This window comes from Aphelocoma coerulescens, chromosome 2, assembly GCF_041296385.1.
Source record: "Aphelocoma coerulescens isolate FSJ_1873_10779 chromosome 2, UR_Acoe_1.0, whole genome shotgun sequence".
NCBI lineage: Eukaryota > Metazoa > Chordata > Aves > Passeriformes > Corvidae > Aphelocoma > Aphelocoma coerulescens.
The window spans coordinates 3938419-3960812 of NC_091015.1; the positions used below are offsets into that span (position 1 = coordinate 3938419).

Here is a 22394-nt window from a genome sequence, read left to right on the forward strand (position 1 = left end):
GACATAGAGCTCCAATAATAACAAAGAAGTCCTTGACAAATAATTGTGTACTTTGCTCAATGCAGCCCTGAGGCTCTTTTCTGGGAAAACTCACTTTGCAGTGCAGTGAGATCCTTCTTCCTTTGAAACACTGCGATCTGTCTGAGGAACAAACACCAGAGGCTTCATCTCCTCTGCCTGCAAATCAGGCTCAGTCTGGTAGCCACTAGAACTGTGTGGATTCTCTCCAGCTGAGAAAACAGCTCCATTTTCATCTCCAAGCCCTCAGCTCTTGCAGGCTTTGTGCAGCTGCCTGTTCCTTGCTTAATTCCCAGATCGTGTCCTCTCTCCTGAGCAAACTCCCCCCATCAGCCCCACGAGCTGTGGTCTCAGGCCCAGCGAGGACAAACAGACATTAAAACCCCATCTGATTATGCACTGAAAATTGATCTTCAGATCAGACCTCTCTGAGTGCTGCTAAAAGGTCCTACTGAGCCAAATGTCTTTCTGAAATGGAGTGAGGGTTTGTTTTTTTTTTAAATCATTAAAAGTGAACACATTGAAATGTGCTTCTAGAAGGCAAAACCAAAAATAAGTATTTTGCTGTGCCCACGTTTTCATCTTTTCCCTTGGAATTTTTTGCTTCCTAAGATCTGCATTTTAGGGGTGACCCTATCTGAGTCTTAAAGATCTCTCAGAGAAACCTTAATAGAGACAAAATGTTGGCGCCTCAAAATATTTTTAAGCTTCCTCAGACTGAAATGTCACAGAACCTCAGTAGATACAGCCACATTCATTCCAGTGAAGCTCACGTGGGATATCCTGGGCAACCTGAAGATCAGTGGAAGATTTGTGTGGGCAGCTGGTTCAAGTCCAAACCCTATTAGTCCAAAAACACTAATTTAAAGTATGTCAAATGAACCACTGTTGAAAAGTTCCCATTTCTTTCCACTGAATATACATAGATCCTGGGATAGCCAACTGCTTAATCTAACAAGAAATGATGCCAATCCAACTCAGTTTCTTATGCTCTTGCTCTTCTTATCCTCACTCTGGGATGGAATTGATTTATAGTCAATGCCAAGTCACTTGGCTTTTCTCTCTTAGCTACTAAATCTAGAATGGGGAAGAATTAGTTACTCCTTTTCCTGGAGAAATTGTGGGATGAAGCCAGCAGCAGGAGCTGTGTGTGTAACAGGGCTGCACTCATGTCCTGTCCTGCTACAGCACAGCTGGGCAGAGAAACTTATGAAAAGGTGCAAAACCAAGCCTTGAAGGAGCTTCACACATTATTCAGAGATTCTAAAGCCAGAAGGAGCTGTGAATTATTTTTGTAACCTCCCTTTATGCACTCGAAAGGCCACAGGATTCTCCTGACTTGATGGTCCTCTGCATCCACGCCATCGCCTCTTGGACATAGACATGAGACCCTTTATTCCAGCACCTTCCATCCAACTCAGGATAGCCTTCTGCCACCTGTCCCACTTACCAATGCTTTAAAAAAAACCCCAATTCTCTGGTTTTCAGGGAAAGGCAGACTTGTAAAAGAAGACTGCAACATTAATGGAAGAAGCAGGGTGACACTCGCTCCGAAGTTCAGACTGAGATTACTCAGGAGGAGGATTCAGTTTGAGTGGCCAATGTCACTGTTCCCTTCTCCTAGAAAATATAATTAGGAATAATGTCCTGGCAGGGTTTTCTCAGACACCTGAGAAAAAGCATTAATTAACTGGCAGACACCTTTTTTTGCTGGGCAGTTTGTTAAAAGTCAGCATTGATGTATCTGCCTTCCTGTTGCTCCTGGAGAGAGCTGAGGTCTCTTACCAGCGTTGTGTCACGTGTGCCAGTGCCACCCACAGGCTCCAGCTGTGCAGGGGTGCCTCAGGTCCTGCTCTGCTCTGGGCTTGGGCAGCTGAACTGGGAGAATTAAAAACAGACTTTCATAGAATGAGAGTGTTTCTGGCGAAATAACTCCCAGAATTTTCAGCTAGCAATTCTTCTGGACTGATGAATCACGCTTCTGCAATTGAATTTCAGAAAAGGCCAGAATCCCTAATTTTCTGATGCAAGCTGTGGCAATTTGAATTTCCAGTTCAGATGGCAGGATGCTGTCACATTGAAGCAGGACTCGTGAAACTTGAAATGCCTTCTTCAGCCCAGTTCATCACATTAATGCCATGTGATCTGTCCTACTGATATTTGGAATTTGCTCTTACCTAGGGGTCTGTAATTCAGTCTGGCACTTTCTGATTGCAAAGTTGGCACGTTTTGGATTGGTGCCTTTTTTGCACCCTTGGTAGAAATAACCCAAACATGGCCCTGAGCTGATGGAGAACCTCAAGATTTGGCAGCAGAATTTCAGAGGTGGGAGTTTTCTTTCTGTGGGTGAAGGTCACCTCCATTTACCTGCCCCTCAGCAGAGGCTGCCTGAATATTTCTCTTTCTGTTACTGAAGAACAGTGCAATCACCAGTGTGAGGAGTTTAAGATTCAACTCAAACCACTGATACGGAGCTGGTTTTGTCTCTGATAAATGAAGCATGAACCAGTTGACTTGAAGCTCTTAATATGACAAAAACAATGCCAACAAGAACAAACACACAAGCTGAACTGTTTTATTTACTTCTTGTACTCCCTAGGGCCCTGCTCTGCAAAGAAAATCATTTCCAAAAATGCCGTGTTAACTCCTAGAGCAGCGTTTTTGTGTCTCGTGTGATAAGTGTTTGCTCAATTCCCAGTGCTGCCAGTCTCCCAGTGTCTGCTCAGGTGCTTTATTGCTCCATTAGTTCTAAACCATGTTCCAGGAGCCACAGGGAATGCTCTGATGGATGCCAAGATATGTAAACATTGAAATACACCCACAGCACGGGGCAAAAAAAAGCATATTTTGAGAACACCTTTAAATTGTCAGCTCTGCTACGATGTTCGTAAATATTCAGATGTCAGTGACAGAATTGTTCCATTCATGGGCTGAAAAGTGCCAGGAGCTCTGAGACCCTGGAACTGTGTGTGAGGTGTAAAGATTTTCTCACAAGCTGTGCTGGGACCTCAGCAATTGTGTAGTTCTGACAGCTTTGGGGCACACCCATGTCTTGTAAGCTGCCCTGCTTTATGCTCTGAAAGCAACTCAAAACCTGCTCCTAAGAGCCAAATCCTTCTCCTGATCACAGTCTACAAATCAATCTTCTCTTCAGTTTTTGTTTAATTTCCTGTTTATGCTATGCAAGAAACTCGCTGGCAGATGCTACAACAACAGCAATTAGAGCAAATCTCAATTCTCAGTGGTGAGGCTGCAGGCCAAATAATAATTACCCAGCTCAGCAGATTGAAAAGGTGAGTGGTAAATCCATCAATCTCACCTTGAGTTCATCATTGCACCCAGAAAAGGGGAAAAGGAAGTAAAAATAAGCTCCTTGCTAGGGCCAGTAATGATGCCCTCCATTTTCACTGCTGTTTTGGAAATGGTAAGAGCTCTTGGATGTTTGCTGCATAATCTGGTATTTCTAGTAAACTTCTGAGTCTGTTGCAATCAATGGTAAAGCCAAAAGGCTGTTTTCAGTCAGATTGAAACTGTAAAATGTGCCTCTTGGGGCGTATCACATCCTTTAAGCCCTTATTTGACTGACTGGTTGTATTTTTTTCCTCTCCTTTTTTTTCCAGATAAATTTTGTATTTCTATTTAACATAGTTAGGATTTTAATGACAAAGCTGAGAGCTTCAACCACTTCAGAAACGATACAGTACAGGTAAGTCAGCTGTGATTCCTGCTGCTCTGGTGCTAACAAAGCACTGCCTTAATTGTCCTGTCCTTGTCCCATCTTTCTCTTCCAGGTGCCACTGTTGATGGAGCTCAAAAATTAGGCCCACAGTATTTATCTGTGCAGGCTCTCTATAAAAGCTTGTCTGTATTTTTTCTGTCCACTCCATTTCCCTTTGGGCCTGCACGTGCCCCAGCACACACATGAAACCCCTCCCCTTTCCATGAAATCTGAAGGATTTGATCTCATGTGAGGACAAATTTATCCATTTCTATGTGTACACAAGTATATATGTAATAAGTGCAGCCTCCAGCTCTGGGATCCCCAGCACAGGACAGGTGTGGAGCTGCTGGAGCCCATCCAGAGGAGGCACCAGGGTGATCAGAGGGACGGAGCAGCTCTGCTGGGAGGAAAGGATGGGAGAGTTGGGACTGCTCTGCCTGGAAAGGGCTTTGGGGTGACCTAATTGTGACCTGAAGGGAGCCTGCAAGAAAGATGGGGAGAGACTATTTAAAAGAGCCTGGAGTGACAGGAAAAAGGGAGATGGCTTCAAACTAACAGAGAGTAGGTTTGGATGGATATTAGGAAGAAATTTTTCCCTGTGAGGGAAGTGAGGCCCTGGCACAGGGTGCCCAGAGAAGCTGTGGCTGCCCCTGGATCCCTGGAAGTGTCCAAGGCCAGGCTGGATGGGGCTTGGAGCAGCCTGGGATAATGGAAGGTGTCCCTGCCCATGGCAGGGAGTGGAACTGGATGATCTTTAACCTTCCAACCCAAACCATTCTGGGATTCTGTGATTAATGTGTGCATACAGGTATTTAATGCTCCATTTAAAGTGTAGGGGATGGGAATGAAGGGTGATTGTGTCCCTTCCCTTCAGCTGATGCCAGAATTAGGGTAACCACTCATTGGGTTGCATCACAGAACTGATCCTTAGCTAATCAGTACCTTTATTTGGGGGGTAGATCAAGGTAGATCAGTTCTCATACCCAGCATAACCCCACAAGCACTGGGATGGCAGAAAGGAAAAGTCAGGAATGTTTAGCCCAGGATAGCAGAGGGAAGGTGGCCTGGCCCCTTCAGGCACCAGTGTGGGCTGAGATCAGCATTAGCAGTCCAAAAGCAAATTCTCAGACACCAGGAGATGCTGGGTGCTCTTCTCTTGCCATTTGCAGTATCTTGCAAGATATTTGGAGGACTTGGGGACGGACAGGTCCTGGCAGTGGGAAATAGCACAGGTTTTGTGGAGTGAGATCTGTTACTCTAACTCATTTCTGGATGAAATCTCAGTGTATCATGCTAAATTGAAACTTGATGTCCTCAAATCAGGCTGCTCTTGACTTTGGAGGCAGTTTTGCTGCAGTAATGGGCTTTGTTGTTTTGCCTGATTCCTGCCTTTTACTTGTGTCGGGGTTTTGGGAAAAAGTGAAGTTAGTGCAATGGTCTGATGTTCCAACCCTTCTCTGCACATTTCCTGAGAAATGAAGGGAAAAATAACCCTTTTTCATGATCAAACCTCATGCCATAAAACTAAAACTGGCCTGAAAAAGCCCTGATTCAAACCTCAGTACATTTTTATCCCTTCTGCAGCTTGCAGGGAAGCATTAGAGATATTTGAGGGAATCAATCTACAGCAACTGCCGTTGTTCTTGAACAGATGACAGTGGTCTTGTCCTTGCAGGCTCTGGGAGGGAATTGTCTTTTCCACAGCCTAAATGGAAACCTTTACAATTCCAGCAAAGCCTGGGGCAAGCCTTGGTGCTCTACAGCAGAGCAGTGCAGTCTTTTGCTAAGCAGGTATTAAATCCTGTGGCAGCTGGTTCATTAAGGCTGTCACTTTATCCTGGTGGTGGTTTTGTGCTCCCCTGCCTGTCTTTATCTACCCATTAGGCATTATGCAGAGATTTATACAGGCTTAGCCAGACTGCAGCCTTTGTGTTTGCACAGTGTCTAGCATGATGAGATGCTGCTGTTGGTGACACCCCAAGATGCTGTTAGACACCAGTAATAAGGATTAGCCCCTAATAATTCTGTTAATAATCACTGATGCTTCCCTGTGCACCACCTGCTTTGTGATTTGTGGTTTCTAAGACAGCCCTGAGCAGCTGAGTTGGGTGGGCAGGTGTTGCAGGCAGAGAGAGAAAAGTGTTCACACTCCAGACAAAATCAAGTGATGGGAACAGAGCAGATCTCAGCTGAGCTGTGCACTGATCACATCTCCCTGAGGTGTGAGAAATCACTCACCAAACCTGCAGAGAATCCCAAGGCTTCAGCCTAACGCAAGCCTCGCTGATAGGAGAGAAAGGGAAGGGTGAAAGGGTGAAAGGGAGGGACATAAATGAGGTTCCCATTCCACCTCTGGACTTCAGAGTGTGGGGGGAAACAGCAGGATTCAAAGGCTTCCCCAGGATACCTTTCCCCAAGTGGACAGGCACTGGGCAGTCAGGGGAGGCTCTCACTCTTTCCATGCTCCTCCTTTCCACTCTCAACTCAGTTGTCCTTCCCTGTGATCACTTGTTTTCTGTTCCCTGCCCACAGGAAGGCAGTCAAGGCCACGTTGGTTCTCCTGCCTCTGCTTGGCATCACCTACATGCTTTTCTTTGTCAACCCTGGCGAGGATGACATTTCCCAGATCGTTTTCATCTATTTCAATTCCTTCCTTCAGTCTTTTCAGGTAAGAGACCAAGTTTACAGCTGGTATCAGCTGCTGCTGAAAGGATCCTCAGTGCTTTTCAGCCAGGGAACTCTAGGCAGTGAACTGTGTGATACAAATATTAGTTGCAAATAGCTCAGCCTAGTTCACACATGCGTCATAGATAGTGAAGTGTGTCATGTGGAGTGGAAAATCCTCTCAGGTGTGGGCTGGAGGGATTCATCTCCCTTAACTCAGCACTGTGTTCAGCTCCTCACATAAAATCAATGGAGAGAGAGAAGATGTTTCATTCCACCGGCCTGAGAGAGGTGAGGGATCCCCTTCCCGAGGTGCCCTTCTCTTCCCAGAGCACACAGTGGGCTGAGACTTGGACTCCATGTTGCTAAACCAAAGGGAAACAGCTCCTACCTGTTGGAATTGCTGGTTTGTGCAGCTTATAAGAACATCCAGACAAAGGTTCTCTGTTGGCTGCAGAGGACAATTTATAATCAATATTAGATGCTATGTAATGTGGTGATTTCTTAGAGACGATAGGGATGTATTTCTGTTTTCTCTGATTCAGAAAAAAAACCCAATTGTGAGTGTAAGTTTAGAACCAGTTGCTTAAAATCAAAGTTTAGGCAAAGACTCCCACAGGAAGACAACAAAACATTAACCAGCTGCTTCCAGAGAAAATTTTAATATTTTGCCTTCAAAGATCATTCACCTTTCAAAGGTGGATGGATCACTGAAGAAATCTTTGGTAGAACTCAGGAATTTAACTGGGAGGAGAGGGACAATGTTCCAGGCACACTTGAGTTGTGTTGCCCAGCCTGTTCTGGTGCATCCCCTGAGCCATCTCCCCTCTCCCCTGAATTTAACTGGAGTTCTTCCAGGATGGAAAGGGCAATGGAATGTGAGCAATTGCCCCACCTCCCTGAATCTGACACAGACCCAAAAGCAACTGAAGGCCCTGAAGGATCTTTAGCCCCTCCCTTGTGTCCTACAGCTTTACCTCTTGAACTAGCATGGGAATTGGTTTGACATTGATGTTTTACCTCCTGTGTGCAGGAACAAGTGCTCTGATACTCAGGATATCAGTACAAACATACAGCTGGCTGGCCAAACCTACAGTAGTTGTGTTGCTGTTTTTACTGGTGGAATGTTTATCTTAGAAACACAGAGCATCCCAACAGAAATCCCAGCTAAACATCCAAAATGAAAAATGTCCCCTCTAACCTGTGAAGGAAGGAGCCTTAGCCTTTACCAGGGAAGAAACCCATGCTTTTCATTCCCTAAAACTGATTGTATTTTTTATCTGCTGATGCTCAGTGTCTCAAAAAAATGCTGCATTGTTCATTAGTTCTATGAAGATGTGTGTAAGAAAGCAAGCACAGGGAGTCTCTCCTTAATGGTGACAATAATTCCAGCCCTTAAAACAAGATGGGCAGAATTCCACTCACAGGAATTCCAACCTTTGCAGTCATTACAGGGCTTTAGTCACTGCTGTCAGCAGATTCCACAGAGCCATTGGGCTCAGGTGAATTTCAGCAATCTGATGATGCACTGGCCCACATAAAACCATCTAAAGCCATTTAACACCCCCTGTGAGTGCTTGGGACATCCCCCCAGAGCTGTCAGCTATGGCACAGCTCCTGGGAGGGGTCTCAGGGACTGGATGCTGTAGAGATGTTTGTTGTAGCCCAGCTGCAGGGGCAATCCCCTCTATCAGTGGAAGTGTTAAAATGTTTTCCTGATAATTGACTGCTTTCTCTTCTTTCCAGGGTTTCTTTGTGTCAGTATTTTACTGCTTCTTGAATGGTGAGGTAAGTAATTAATCCTTGGGAGGTGGAACTTGTTTGAGTGCCTGATTACAGAGACCTGAGATGTTTTTATAGGGGCTCACAGTCCCATCACTCTCTTGTAGAAGGCTCTTAATGTGTCCCTGAATTTCCCAGCCCTCTTTGCTGGTGTCCTGCATCCTCAAAACTTTATCAAATTCAGGCTATTACCTGTGAGGTCAGGGCAGAGGGAAAGAAGTTTTGTCAGATTATAAAATTTCTGTTCTTCATCTTAAGACTTCTTTGAAGTTTCTCATTAATTAAAAATACGATTTCTGGGCATAGCTAATTACTGCTGAGCTGGACTCTTGTTAAGGATATGCTGCAGGTGACCCATTTTTGTCTTGCCATGCTGAGCTGAGTGAGTTTGTCCATGCAAGTCACTATCTCTGACTGATTAGTGCCTGTTGCATTCAGAAAAGAGGGTTGAAAACAGATTTAATCAGGATTAATTTCAGGTACTGCTACTCAAGCAAGAAATGTTTCACTAATATCCCTCAGTGTTTGACTCCCACCCCACCGTGTGAGAGATTTGTATCTTTCCCCTGCTTACATTGCCAGTGTCTCATTTACCTGCATTCAAGTGTGTCATCTTTGTCCAGCTAAAATTTTAGTCTCTGCAGAAATTCATTCCATATTTCATCATTCCTGCTGTGTTGGTACAAATTTTGTTTGTGCTGCTTCTTAATTTCACTGTGGGCTATGAGAAGGAATGGGCATGGCTTCAAAGCAGGCGCATTTTAATTTTTTTAAAGTATTTCGTTTTCTTTTTAAAATTTTATTTTTAAAACTTTATTTGGTTTTTATTGTATTTATTTTGTTTTGTTTTGCATTAGTGACTTCCCCTCTTCCTCATTAATTCTGAGGCGATGTTAACAAGAAGCAGCTCGGCTTTCTCACGTTAAGCATGTGCCACTTTTATATCCTGGCAGCAGAGTGTTCTCAGTTCTCCTTCCAGCTTCCCTTCCATAAATTCTCACCGTTCCATTTGCCTCTTAAAAAATAGGGAGTTTAAATCTTCCTCCAAAATACGGGTGCCTGTAAAACTACATTTACCTCAGGCTGTGTCAGCGGGAGGTTTGGGTTGGATTTAGGAAAAGGTTCTTCCCCCAGAGGGTGCTGAACAGGCTCCCTGGTGAATGCTCATATTCCCAAGGCTCCCAGAGCTGCAGGGGCACTTGGATAATGCTCCCAGGGATGCACAGGGTGGGATTGTTGGGGTCTCCCATTCAGGATTTGGACTGGATGATTCTTGTGGGTGCCTTCCAGCTCAGGATGTTCTGTGATTCTGCTTGTCATATTCACCAGGTCTACACTGTTAATGCAAGAGAATCTTCCTGTAGACAGCAGGCTTTTTTAATGGGGGGTGGTGTTGGGGTTTTTGTGGTTTGGGGTTTTTTGTTCACTGGTGTCCCAGTAACCATCATGATTTGGAACCCACGCCATGTGATTTCATAGCCAGTCAGGACTTTCTGTCACCCCACTTCGATTTTGTGGCACTTAGACTTGGAGCTGTTAGCTGTTCACAGCAGGTTTTCATTCCTTTGGCTGTTCTGGCATTCTTTCAGCTCTTTTTGCTGGGAGAAATATCCAAATATCCCCTTCCCTGCAGCAGTCTGAAGGTGTCTGTCCACAGCCATGAGCCAACTTCCCATCTCCTGTAACTTTGGTGAGTTCAGACATAATCAATCCTGTCAAAGGAGGATCATTCACTTCATGCACTTCTGGGCCTTGATAAAAATGCCCTGGGAAATCTGGAGTGATTCCAAAACTGATTTTCCAGCTGTATTGTGCTGCTGTCGTGGTGGGAATGGGCATTTCTGAGGGAGTCAGTCCAAGGTTGAGACACCCAGGTTGGGATGTTGATTCATTGCCCTAAATTCAGATATCTGGTGCTGCTGGAGAGGCTGCAGCATATGAGGCATCCACATGGCTCTTACCAGCTGATACGGGATCTGGAGAAGATTCACATCCGAGTGGGAAGTGGGAAAACCAAGTGGGATGCAATGGGGCTTCTCCAATGGCTCCGTGTCAGTAATTCAAGCCAGTCAATACAACTTTTTGCTTTTTAAGCTTTGCATCAGCTTAGTCTACAATAGGCACCTCCATCTGCTCACCTGAGCAGCTCCAGGCTTTGCTGGCAGTCTGGCCTCTCCACTGCATGCCCAGACATTCTGCTGGCATGTGGACACCCACAAAAGCTGAGCTTGGGAGGAAAACCTTCCCTGTAGCCTTTTTTTAACATCTAATGTGCAACTTCCACTTGCCTAACTAAACCATGGCAGCTCTCTGACTACTTCTTTGAGGTAAAATGTAGAGAGCTTCTTGCATGAGAATGGACATGGAAAAATACTGGAACTGTATAACCCGGCATATGAGCCCCCAGAAGGTCGTGATGAGAACACAGAAGTAAACAAGTTTGAGGAAGCAGAAGCATGTTAAATGTCAAGCGGAACTGAAAGACGGAACACAGTAATCCCAATCCAGACAGCCTGGCGCCAAGGCATACAAGTGCTGATATTTATCTTAGTGATTAGGGGAAGCCAATCAGTAACGTACATGTAAGCTTAGGACATAACTGTAACCAATGAATTGTTAGCAAAGACAGTGCTTATCGCTATATAATGGCATAGTGCTCTTGCAATAGACGGAACAGATCTGAGTAACTCCATGAGTATGCGTGTCTGATTCCCGCTTACAGCGACCTCTATCGACATCTGGCGCCCGAACAGGGACGACGCCGTGCTGATACTTGATATACAGCGGAGCCCTATATCTCCCATTTGGAGGTAAGGCTGATCGGTCTCGAGTAAGGACTTGGCCGGCCGGCAAGGTTTAGATACCGATGAATACCATGGAGACGGAGTATGCTGCTGCGGAACGGCTATTGCTAGCTATTCTCTCTAAGAGAGGTGAAGCCGTGTCCGAGAAGCTGTTGCAAAAGCTGATTACGTGGGCGAGAGGACAGGGATTCTTCCGCCACCCTTCCTTCCTCTTCCAAGCTCCCGAATGGCGGCAATTGGGGGATAAGATGTGGGACCTTACGATTCTGGGCAAAGATAAAGATATCAAGGACTGGAAAAGTACGTGGCGAACGGTGATTAACTGTCTACAGGACATGCAGGCTGAAACGAAAGTGGCTGCTGCTGCTGTGCAAGCGCTGACCCCTATGACGGAGCAGCCGAAACCCCGTAGCTGCTTAGCGTGTCCTATTCAAACGCCAATGAAGGGCTCTTATGGAAAGCCTGCTCAGTCGCTAACTGAATTAATCGGATGGGCTGGTGCAACAGCAGCGCCCTCGACAGCCCCTTTGCCTGTAATTTTACCACCCCTCCCGGAGGCTTCTCCACCAGCGGTTCCCACTGCTCCCCCCTTACCTCCTGATCCCACCGATGTCCAAGTGCAGCAAGCACCAGGGCAAGGAGGAGAAACGTGCCACCCGGCTGTCGACCCTGTAGCAGTCCCGTTACCCTCAGATCCTATGGAGGGGACTAGCAGCCAATCCGGGGCATCCAGTGGTCCTGTTCCCCAAACCGCTTCAGCTACATCGGGGGAGGACCTAACGCTGAAGGTCATTGCGGACTCATTGGGGCAGGCAATGAATCGGCTCGATGAGCGTAGTAGACGGGCCCTTGAGAGAGTGGAACAGTTTTTGCGTGACACACATACCATGCAATCAGAAACAGGGTCTGTAAATTCTGAACAACAGCCTGGCCTAGCAGAAGTAATAAAGAAGCGGCGGGCTGAGGGCGGTCCACAAGTTGCCCAGCGCCGTTGGAATGGAGTTATTAAGGACGCTATCATAGAGGGTGACTGGACCCCTTCACTTCTCTCCTGCCCCGTAACTGTAGACCCGCAAACTGGGCAAATTAACTATGAGAAGCGTGAGTGGAAAACATTATATCAAGCTATCCGTACGGTCCGTGAGCAAGGTCACAAGTCGGAGACGGGGAGAGCATTAATTGATTGGTTACACACATCTGACTCTAATATTCCTATTGATTGTGCAGAGTTGGCTCGTCTGCTTCTAACCCCCTCCCAATATATTATTTGGCACAAAGAATGGGAACAATTGGCTGTGGCCGAGGCTAACAGGCCACACACTCCTCAAGATCCCCTATTCGGTTTGACCTCAGATATGCTACTGGGAAGGGGGCAATATGAAGCCGCTGCGGTGCAGGTGCAATATCCCCTTCATCTTTTAGATGTTGTCGGCCGCATTGCATGTCGAGCTTACTCAGCGGTGCCAGATGCCGGCGTTTCAGTTTCCTTTACAAATGTCCGGCAAGACTTGACAGAAAGCTATTCCCATTTTATTGATCAGCTCTCGGAAGCAATTACAACCTCTAGCCAACTTCCGGAAGAAAATAAAGACACTATGTTTCGTTTACTTGCCTTTGAGAATGCAAACGCAAAAACCAAAAATTTGTTGGCCACTCTCCCGAAGCATGCTGACGTCTCGGATATGATAGAAATGGTATCCCGAGCTGATCAGGGCCGGCAGGCTCAAAACATAGCAGGTGCTGTTGCTGCGGCAGTACAGCCCGCAGTTTCTGCTGCGGTACAACCAACAGTCTCGATGGTGGCAGCTGCAGTTCAGAAAATCAGTCGCAATCCCCCAAAGACATACCCTGCATCCCAATTGTGCTATCGTTGTGGACGGAAAGGACATTTTCGGAAGACTTGTACCGTGACAGTCTGGTGCGATCACTGTCAGCGCGACAATCATGCCACGTCCGTCTGCCGAGGAAAGCAAAAAAACTCCACACGCAGCGCGAGCTCCCGCGCAATGACACAAGCAGGAGCCCCTACGTACACAATGCCAGTCAGCTTGCCCGACCAGCAACAAAAGGCAGCTTGGGAATCGATCTGGAAACAGCAGAGTCAGTAACGTTGCTGGATTGCAAACCAGTAAAAATCCCAACAACAACATATGGCCCGCTAACAGCTGGAAACACTGTGGGAGCTCTCTTAATTGGACGCTCCTCATCGGGGCTAAACGGCTTGGTTGTTCTACCAGGGGTAATTGATGCTGATTATCAGGGACAAATATGTGTGATTGCCTATACCCTACAACCTCCGCTTGCCATTCACGAGCGACGCGTGTGGCCCAATTGGTGCTAATAGAAAGGCACCCGGAAACGCCAATACCTGAAGGCAAGGAACGACGCAGTAAAGGATTTGGCTCTACGGGGCGGCAGGTAGTCAATCTGGTGCAACAGATGAAGCAACGACCACTAATGAATGTCACTGTGGCATATTCGGGTCAAACCTGCACTCTACTTGTCATGAATGACACGGGAGCCGACGTGACCATCTTTTCACAACGGTGTTGGCCGCATGGATGGCCATTACAACCAGCCCTTGACGCGGTTCATGGCGTTGGCGGAGGGCAGACGCCTATGCAAGCTCAACACCCAGTCCAAATTACCCTCCCTGAGGGTCAAAGAATCACCCTACGACCCTATGTTATGCCCCTTCCCGGCAATTTACAAGGACTCTTAGGACGAGATGCCTTAGCTCAACTGGGAGCTACCATCCACATCCCTCAGCATTTTTAGTTGAGGCTGCTGTTCCCACGCCGCCCACACCTGCAATTGTCTGGAAGACAGACAGTCCCGTCTGGGTCGAACAGTGGCCTTTAACTGAAGAGCGTCAAAAAATCGCTGCTCAACTAGTAGATGAGCAACTTCGTGCTGGCCATATTAAACCTTCTATTAGCCCATGGAACACACCCATATTCGTTATTCCTAAGAAGTCTGGGAAATGGCGCTTGCTACATGATCTGCGACGAGTCAACGATCAGATGCATGCTATGGGAGCATTACAGCCAGGCTTGCCCTTACCTACCATGCTGCCAGCTGAATGGCACCTTGCTGTCATTGATCTCAAAGACTGCTTTTTCACCATTCGCTTGCAACCCCAGGACACGTGTAGATTTGCGTTTACGCTTCGGTCTACCAATCACGCAGAACCTGACAAACGCTATGAATGGGTGGTTCTCCCACAAGGAATGAAGAACAGTCCCACGATGTGCCAGTTGTATGTCGCTTGGGCCCTACAACCTCTACGTGAACGTTTTCCGCATGTTCTAATTTATCATTACATGGACGACATTCTGTTTTGTCAGCAGCAACCCATCCCGGATGAATTTTTGACTGAGATCACACTGGCCCTACAAGAGAAAGGCCTAGTGGTAGCGCCGGAAAAGGTTCAATGCCAATATCCAGTTGCATATTTGGGATGGCAAATTACAGCCAGCACTGTTCGCCCTTTACTACCAAAGCCAACATTGTCTATTTCCACTCTTGCGGACGTGCAGAAGCTTGCTGGAGAACTACAATGGCTCCGCCCCCTTACGGGCCTTACCAATGCTGATCTTGCTCCGATTACTGCTCTTTTGCGAGGCACGGATCCAGCAGCACCCGTGCAATGGACAGCCGCTCATGATAAACATTGCTCTCTTCTTTTACAGCGACTCATGGAATCCGTGGCAGATCGACGGGACCCTGACTTGTCTGTCTGTTTCGCTTTTTTGTCCTTATGTTCTAACCCTTTCGGTCTTTTATTTCAGTCTCACTTAAAGAAAAAAGGGTAGAAGACTTGGGTCCTGGAATGGGTCTTTCCACCGCAGACCCCAGCAAGAAGCTTATGTACTGTCGCAGAAATTGTAGCGCACCTTATAGTGAAAGGGCGAAAGCGTTGCGTAGACGTGTCTGGAACGGAGCCTGCGGAAATTTGGCTTGCCCTCCAGACACAGGGGGCACTTGAATGGTTGTTGGCAAACTCTACAGCTTGTCAAATTGCCTTGGAAGGCTACACAGGAGAGCTGTTTGCTAAAGTTCCCTCTGACCCCCAGCTAAAGTTTGCTGCAACTCATCTGTGGGCACCCCGAAAAACTGTTATTTCCACTCCCATTCCCAATGCGCTTACGGTATTCACAGATGCAGGACGTAGGAGTAAAAAAGCTGTCTGCACCTGGTTGGCAGACTCGGGTGAATGGGAGCAGTTTGTGCAAATTGGAGATGAACATGACACACTTCAAACATTGGAGCTCAAGGCGGTCGCCTGGGCCTTATCAAATTGGGTTAATGAGCCCCTGAACCTGGTATCTGATTCACAATATGTTGTTGGGGTCATTACTCGATTAGAAGATTCTTTTATTCGACCCAATAAGAGGGATCGCCTCTATGAATTGTTTCTGCAGGCCCAATGTGCATTGCGGCAACGGCAAAGCCCCTGTTGTATCCTCCACATTCGCAGTCATCTTTTTAGCACAGGTTTAGGTGAAGGAAATGCGCGGGCTGACCAATTGGCTGCCTGGGTAAACCAGCAGCCAATGGATGCCTTCCAGCAAGCGCGTATCAGTCATGCCATTTTCCACCAAAATGCAAAAACATTGAAGCGTATGTTCAGCTTGACGTTTGCGGATGCGCAGGGTATTGTAAAATCTTGCGATACCTGCAGTAGGCATAGTGGTCAGCTAGGCCTCGGGGTTAATCCCAGGGGATTACGGTCTTGTGAGATCTGGCAAACTGATGTAACCCATTATCCAGCCTTTGGCCGGTTGAAATATCTGCATGTCACTATCGACACCTTTTCACACATGATCTGGGCCACAGCGCAGACTGGAGGAAAGGAAATTGTGCAATGAATTTAGTGCCTGTATTTTAAAGTGCACGTAGAGATTTTGCAGTGAGATTTAGTAAATGTTGAGACTATTTCTCAGTCTGATGTGAAAATCACTTGGTTTGGGTACAGGGCAAGCATTAATGGCAGTTACTGGAATCTGAGCAAATGGCAGAATTATTCCTTGAGACTGCATTTTGATGGAGTCACAGGAAATGGAACCGTGTGTCCTGACAAACCTGCATGAACTGAAAATAAAGTGGAAAATTCTGCTGGCTCTGGTAGCTTTATGCTTTATGCACCCCTCAGTCCAGCTCCCACAAGATCTGAGCATCGCAGTCTGTGTAGCTTCAAAACTTCTGTACAACTAAAACTGGGTTTAAAGATCAAAATCAGCATCTTAAAAACACTCAGGATGCAAGAGGCTGTTCCAGAGAAGAGTTTGCCTACAGTGTTGGCAAGGGTTGGACTTGATGATCCTTATGGATCCCTTCCAAGCTGAGATATTCTGGGATTCTGTTCTGTGAAGTTTCTGTCTCTTTGTCAGAGGTCTGTCTGTGAAGTTTGGAAAATGAAACAGAAAAGAGTTTTTCCTCTGTTACCTCCTGTGATTTAAACAACATACCTTGAGATCTAACCAAAAGTGACACCTTGGTAATAGCTGATACCGCCATAAAATGTCCTGATTTTCAGTGATTAGGTCTGACAGATGTGGCATCACTGAAGGGAAAAAGTGAAGCTATTAAATTGCAGTCCGTGCAAAGAATTTCAAACAGGATGATTTTATTTCCTTAATTTTTGAGTGGACATTTGACCTGGGCCTGCAGTCACGTCCCTTTCCCTCATTTCCACAAAACACAGTGTTTCACACAGCTCCTGGACTGGCTTTGTTGGCTGCAGTGAGAGAGGGTGTGTCAGCCCCTCAGCTGTTGATAAAAAAATCATTAACTCAAAGAACCAATCGAAGATCATCAAGTTCAACCATTAACATCACACGGCCGAGCCCACCGCCAAACCACGTTCCCATCTACACGGTTTTTGACCACTTACAGGGATGGGGATTCCACCACTTTGGTTGTCAGCCTGTTCCAATGCCTGACCACCCTTTCAGTGAAGAAATTGTTCCAAATATCCAATCTAAACCCCCCCTGCTGCAATTTGAGATCATTTCCTCTTGTCCTGTCGCTTCTGACTTGGGAGCAGAGCCCAATCCCTCCCTGGCTGCCCCCTCCTGTCAGGGAGTTGTGCAGAGCCAGAAAATCCCCCCTGAGCCTCCTTTTCTCCAGGCTGAGCCCCACCAGCTCCTTCAGCTGCTCCTCATCAGATCTGTGCTCCAGACCCTTCCCCAGCTCTGTTCCCTTCCTTCTTTCCAAGCCAACACTTCATACACGAATTATTGCAGTGAATCCACGGAGGAGGAGCAGTTCAGATTAAAAGTTTACAGTTTTTTGTGTTTTATTGCTTCTGAAGTGTTCTGAAGCTGTTTTGCATGAACTGTGTGTGCCATGGATGGGCACAAGAGGCACTTGTTGGCACTTGACTCATTAATTTGTTTAGAGACTTTATGGAAAAAGAATTTTTTTGGACACGGAGAAAAGATACCAGCACTAGAGGGCAAAATATGCAAATGTCATTTAATCCAAGTGGAAAAGAGCATCTCTGGACTTCCAAGAAAATTGAGAATGAGAGGTTTCTGAGAATTGAAGATGTTATGAAAACGGGCATAATGAAAAATCTGCATACATTTGTGTTGATTGCCACTTCAGAAGAGTGAATGCAGCCTGTGAACTTCCTTTTCAATTACTGCAAAAAAAAAAGATGCTCCTCAGAATCTTTTCAGTCAACTCACAGATCACAAGGCTGAATTTAATTTCAGATAATACTGGATTAAAAAAAAAAAAAATTGAAGATGGAGATTCTTGGAACAAGAATAGATAGAATTTACAAGAGCACATAGTGACAGGACAAGAAGGAATGGCCTTAAATGGAAAGAGAACAGGTTTAGATTAGATGTTAGGAAGAAATTTATTCCTGTGAGGACTGGGAGGCCCTGGCACAGGGTGCCCAGAGAAGCTGTGGCTGCCCCTGGATCCCTGGAAGTGTCCAAGGCCAGGTTGGACATTGGGGCTTGGAGCACCCTGGGATAGTGGAAGGTGTCCCTGCCCATGGCAGGGGGTGGCACTGGATGAGGTTTAATGTCCCAACCCAGGCCATGTGGTGATTCTGTGAATGGCTTGAAGCTGTGCTGAGGGAATGTGTTCCCACAAAATCCCTGCTGCACAATTTTTCCTGCAGGTCAGTTTCTCCTTCCAGTTCTTCAGTGTGTACCTTCTGCTCATGGGAAGATGGGTACAGCACTCCCAGAATTTCTCTTCTACCTTTGTCTGATTCCAGACAAAACTTCTCTAAAGGAAGATGGACCTTCCATCCAGTTCCCTTTCTGGTGTAGTGTCTACCTTTCAGCCAGACCTCCTTAATAGTGATGGTTTTCTCCTGAGATAAACTGAAGTATCTCAGAGAGAGAGGGAAAGAGTGCATTTATAGTGTTTCATATTCCAAGTAAGGCTGGTGTTGCTCCTGCTACCTCAGCAGTGATGATGGAAACGAGTGTAATGGAGGAATCAGAATGCCTGCCTCCAGAGATCACTTGTCCTTGTTATTAGGTGCTTCATGCAATTTCCAGTCACCACCAGATCCCTCAGAGAATTCTCTGATCCTTGGAAACCTTGCAGCTATGGTGGGAGATCCCAACACAGCCATCCCAGAGCAGGGGCTTGGGAATGGGGGTGGCAGTGTTTGAGAATGACCTACATCTGTAAAGGGATGGTGCCTGATGAGGGGCTGCCCAGGGAGAGCAATCTGCACTCTGAGACTGAATGAAGGGAACAAGGCAAATCCTGGTTAAACAGGGCAGCAAAAATATCATAGTGAGGATGTTTAAGCACTGGAAGAGAGGCTCAAAGGTGTTTTGAGATCTCTGTTGTTGTTTGTGCTCAAAATGAGTTGACAAGACCCTGGCATAATCTCAGAACTGGATGAAACCACTGTGGTGGATGTGTTCTGATCATGGCATTGGACCAGAGGCCTTCTGAGGTCCCTTCCAGCCTTAATTATTCTGTAATTAAATGAGTTCCATGTCCTTCATTTCTGTCCATGTCCTGGAGGGATACATAGCTAGCCAGGCCTGTGTCTGAAAACATCCTTTTAGAGCCTGAATTCTTAGCTCAGGACTCGGATTCAGTGTTACCTGACCAATATCAATAACCACGTTATCTGATCAATATCAATAATCACCTATGGACTGACATTTCAAATGGAAAGCAGCTAGCTGGCTTAGAGAGAAAACATGATCAGAGAGGAATAGATCAGATGCCACTGTAAATTATTCTCACAACAAGGTGTGAGGCAACAACAAATATGTTTAATTTTTTTCTGTTGACCTTTTAGCCAAGCACCATCTGTCTCTCAAAATCTGCTAAGCTCAAAGTGGCTTCCTTTGATCTGATCACCTTGGGAGGCTGCTCATTAGAATTGCCAGCTCTGAATCACCCCTGGAATGGTTACTCATCCCCTGCCCATCAGCTCAGGCAGGCTCCACATTAATCATTCCGAGCCCAAAGGACATGCATTAAGCATTCCTTAAAATCTCTGAATAAATGTGAATGTGGAGGTGGACTGGAGGGCTCAAGTTCAATTCCATCTGCTCTGAGGGTCCTTCCCCACCCCATTTTCCTTCTCATTCCACCACTGCTGATGTCAGGGTGACTCCAGAGCACCCCACAATAAAATCATGGGGGCTTGAGGTGGGCTGGGTGCACCCATGGCCTCCCTCTGCTGTGGTTAGTTCTGGTCCTTTGTGGCCCAGAAGAAACGAGCAGCATTTGTTTCCACCCAAAAATGTGTGGCAAATCTTTATGACTAGTCAGAATTGTTCCAGCTTCTTGAACTGTTCTCTGTGATAACAAAATTGCACTGCTGTGATCTTAGAAATAAACTTTGACATCCCAGTCTGGCAGGTGCTGTGAAAATATCCTCCTGTTAAGGGGTTATATGGAATTGCTGCAAAAGACTCTGGGGGAGGAAAAAAAAAAAAAGAGGAATTGCAGACCAATTCAGCAGGATACTTTTTATAGGGAGACAAAAAACCATAACAATGTTACATAAATAGTGGTGTGATGTAGGGTACCTGGGAAAAAAATACCCCACAGTGTTTTACCTGAGCTTTGTTTTTGTTTCCTTTGAGCCCTACAGATTGTTTTGACTACATCCCTTCCTGACCTCAGGAGGATTGAATACTGATAATGGCACCTGTATGGGGATTTCAGTTCAGTATTTGGTGTGATGGTAACAGGAGCACCCTTGGCCCCAGGGGCTGGGTCTGTGGGAGCTGTGCAAAGCCACACCAGCAGGGTAGGACACAGGTGCAGTTGCTCACTGATGTAGTTTATTTACAAAACATAGATTAAACCAATCCTGTCTCTCTGGGAGCATTAGAACTCCTCACTTGGACATCCACAGGTCAGTCCAGGGGTCTGTGTGCTTAGGCCACTCTGTTTCTTTGCCTCAAATCATTCTGTGCTTAATCCTTCCGAGGATCTGGAGAGGTTTGACCCACGGCTGCTTCACAGAATTTTCTATTAAACCCAGCATTTGCCATCCTTCCTCCCTGAGGGACACCCTAACCCCTCTGGAAAACTTTCCAGGTACCATCTAAGGCATCACCTTACATTAGTTTAAGTATTAAACAATTAAGTAATGGATGGGATTTATTCCCCTTAACATTAGACAGCTGATAGATGCACATAACCAGCTGAGCTTATCACCTTCAGCTTCATTTATAGGCAGTGATTCATGCAGATGAGGGTAGATTCCAAGTGATCTATTTTGGCTGTCTCTTTTTGATGAGCTGTTGCCAATACCTTATGGCCTTTCCCGTGTCTCTGATGGATGCAGGGAGAGGCCAGGACTTCAGAAACCTCATGGAAGTGAATTTCTCTGCAAAGTCAGACGCAGTGAGAGCAGTGTCTTGAAATTTAAAGTTCCATTTTGCTGGTCTGGACATTGCTTGAAAGTCCCTCTTGTTCATCTGTAGCTTACAAAAACATTGATTCAATCTTCATCCACTTTCCACAATTTGCACCACTGTTCAAAGATGTTTAAAGCCCAGAGTTATTCTCCAGTCACCTCCAACTGCAGCACAAGGATCTGAAACGCAGCACAAAGGTGCTTAAATGTAGGTGGAAGTTGTTGAATTCACCACTGAAACCTGTTTTCAGAGAAAAAAAAAAAATCGGTCTGTTTTAAAGCCCATCGAGATCTATGTAAATCTTACTCAATTAATTTGCCTTCTTACCAGGATTTCTGGGAATAAAAAGTTGCATTTGAGCAAAGCAAGAAGTTAATCAGTCACAGACTACTGAACACCATGAATGTACAGAGTGGGTATTGGAAAGAAATTCTTCCCTGTGAGGGTGGTGAGGCCCTGGCACAGGTTGCCCAGAGAAGCTGTGGCTGCCCCATCCCTGGAAGTGTCCAAGGCCAGGTTGGACAGGGCTTGGAGCAGCCTGGGACAGTGGAAGGTGTCCCTGCCCATGACAGGGGATAGAATGAGGTGATTTTTAAGGTTCCTTCCAACCCAGACCATTCTGGAATTCTGTGCTTACTCTACAGACCGAGGGCCTGCTGTCCCCCTGGCCCTCACTTGTTAACACTGCCAGGTGAGGGATGTCCCCTGGGGACAGAGGATGGTGGCATCCCAATAGTCCTAATTCCAGCTCCCATTCCCATGGCAGCTCATTTATTCCTACTCTTCTTATCAGACACCTACATAACTATTGTATTTTAGTGTTATTATGTCAAGAATCCCCTGGTGAATGGGCCCCTTTGTTCTGTGTAAGTGGATCAAAACTTCTTCCTCTCTGCTCATGACATTTCTTCAAAAATCTGATTTTTAACGTTGCTCTTTTTTCAGCTCATTTCTAATTGATGGCTGCAAGAAATTAGCCAGCAGCCAGTGTCTAGCACAGGTAATAGCAGTCCAAAGTTGATGTCTACTTTGTCAAAAAAAAAACCTTCTCTGACTATTTTCATCCTTCTCTCCACCTCTTCCATTCTTCTTTGTTGTTCTGCTGTGGAGGAGGGGGAAGAGAGGTTTTTAACAATATTTCTTAATTTCTTATTCAGATGTGATCTAAAAGTTTGCCAAGTCCCCGGTTAGGTGATCCAGTCAGAAGAGAAAAACTGTCACCCATTGATTGCTTTTCATCCCATTATCCAAATCCTTTTTCTTGGCTGTTCCGAAGCAGTGCCCACACTCTATAGGCACAAATATGTTGGCAAACCTGATTTGACCACATACTCAGAAACTGTGATTATTCACGGTACACAAAGCTCTGTGCTCAGAGCTGGGATAATTTTGGTCCTCTCAAGCAACTGAAGTTCCACAGAGGTGAGGCTGATAATTTGTGTTCCCAAGACTCCTTGTTAAGCTCTCACCACTGATAGCAGCAGCGTCCTTGGGCTATTACAGGCCAGTGCTGGTAACTTCAGGTTATAAACG

The 22394-nt window shown here is 46.0% G+C and overlaps 1 protein-coding gene across 2 annotated transcripts in view; it reads left to right on the forward strand.

The window, feature by feature from the left end:
* CRHR2 (corticotropin releasing hormone receptor 2) overlaps positions 1–22394 on the forward strand; it is a 108367-nt gene that overhangs the window by 79564 nt on the left and 6409 nt on the right. For both annotated transcript variants that reach the window (XM_069006300.1, XM_069006301.1), the window contains 3 exons: positions 3639–3724; positions 6272–6407; positions 8150–8191. In XM_069006300.1, coding sequence (XP_068862401.1) covers positions 3639–3724; positions 6272–6407; positions 8150–8191 — 264 coding nt within the window. The remainder of the gene's footprint in view (positions 1–3638; positions 3725–6271; positions 6408–8149; positions 8192–22394) is intronic.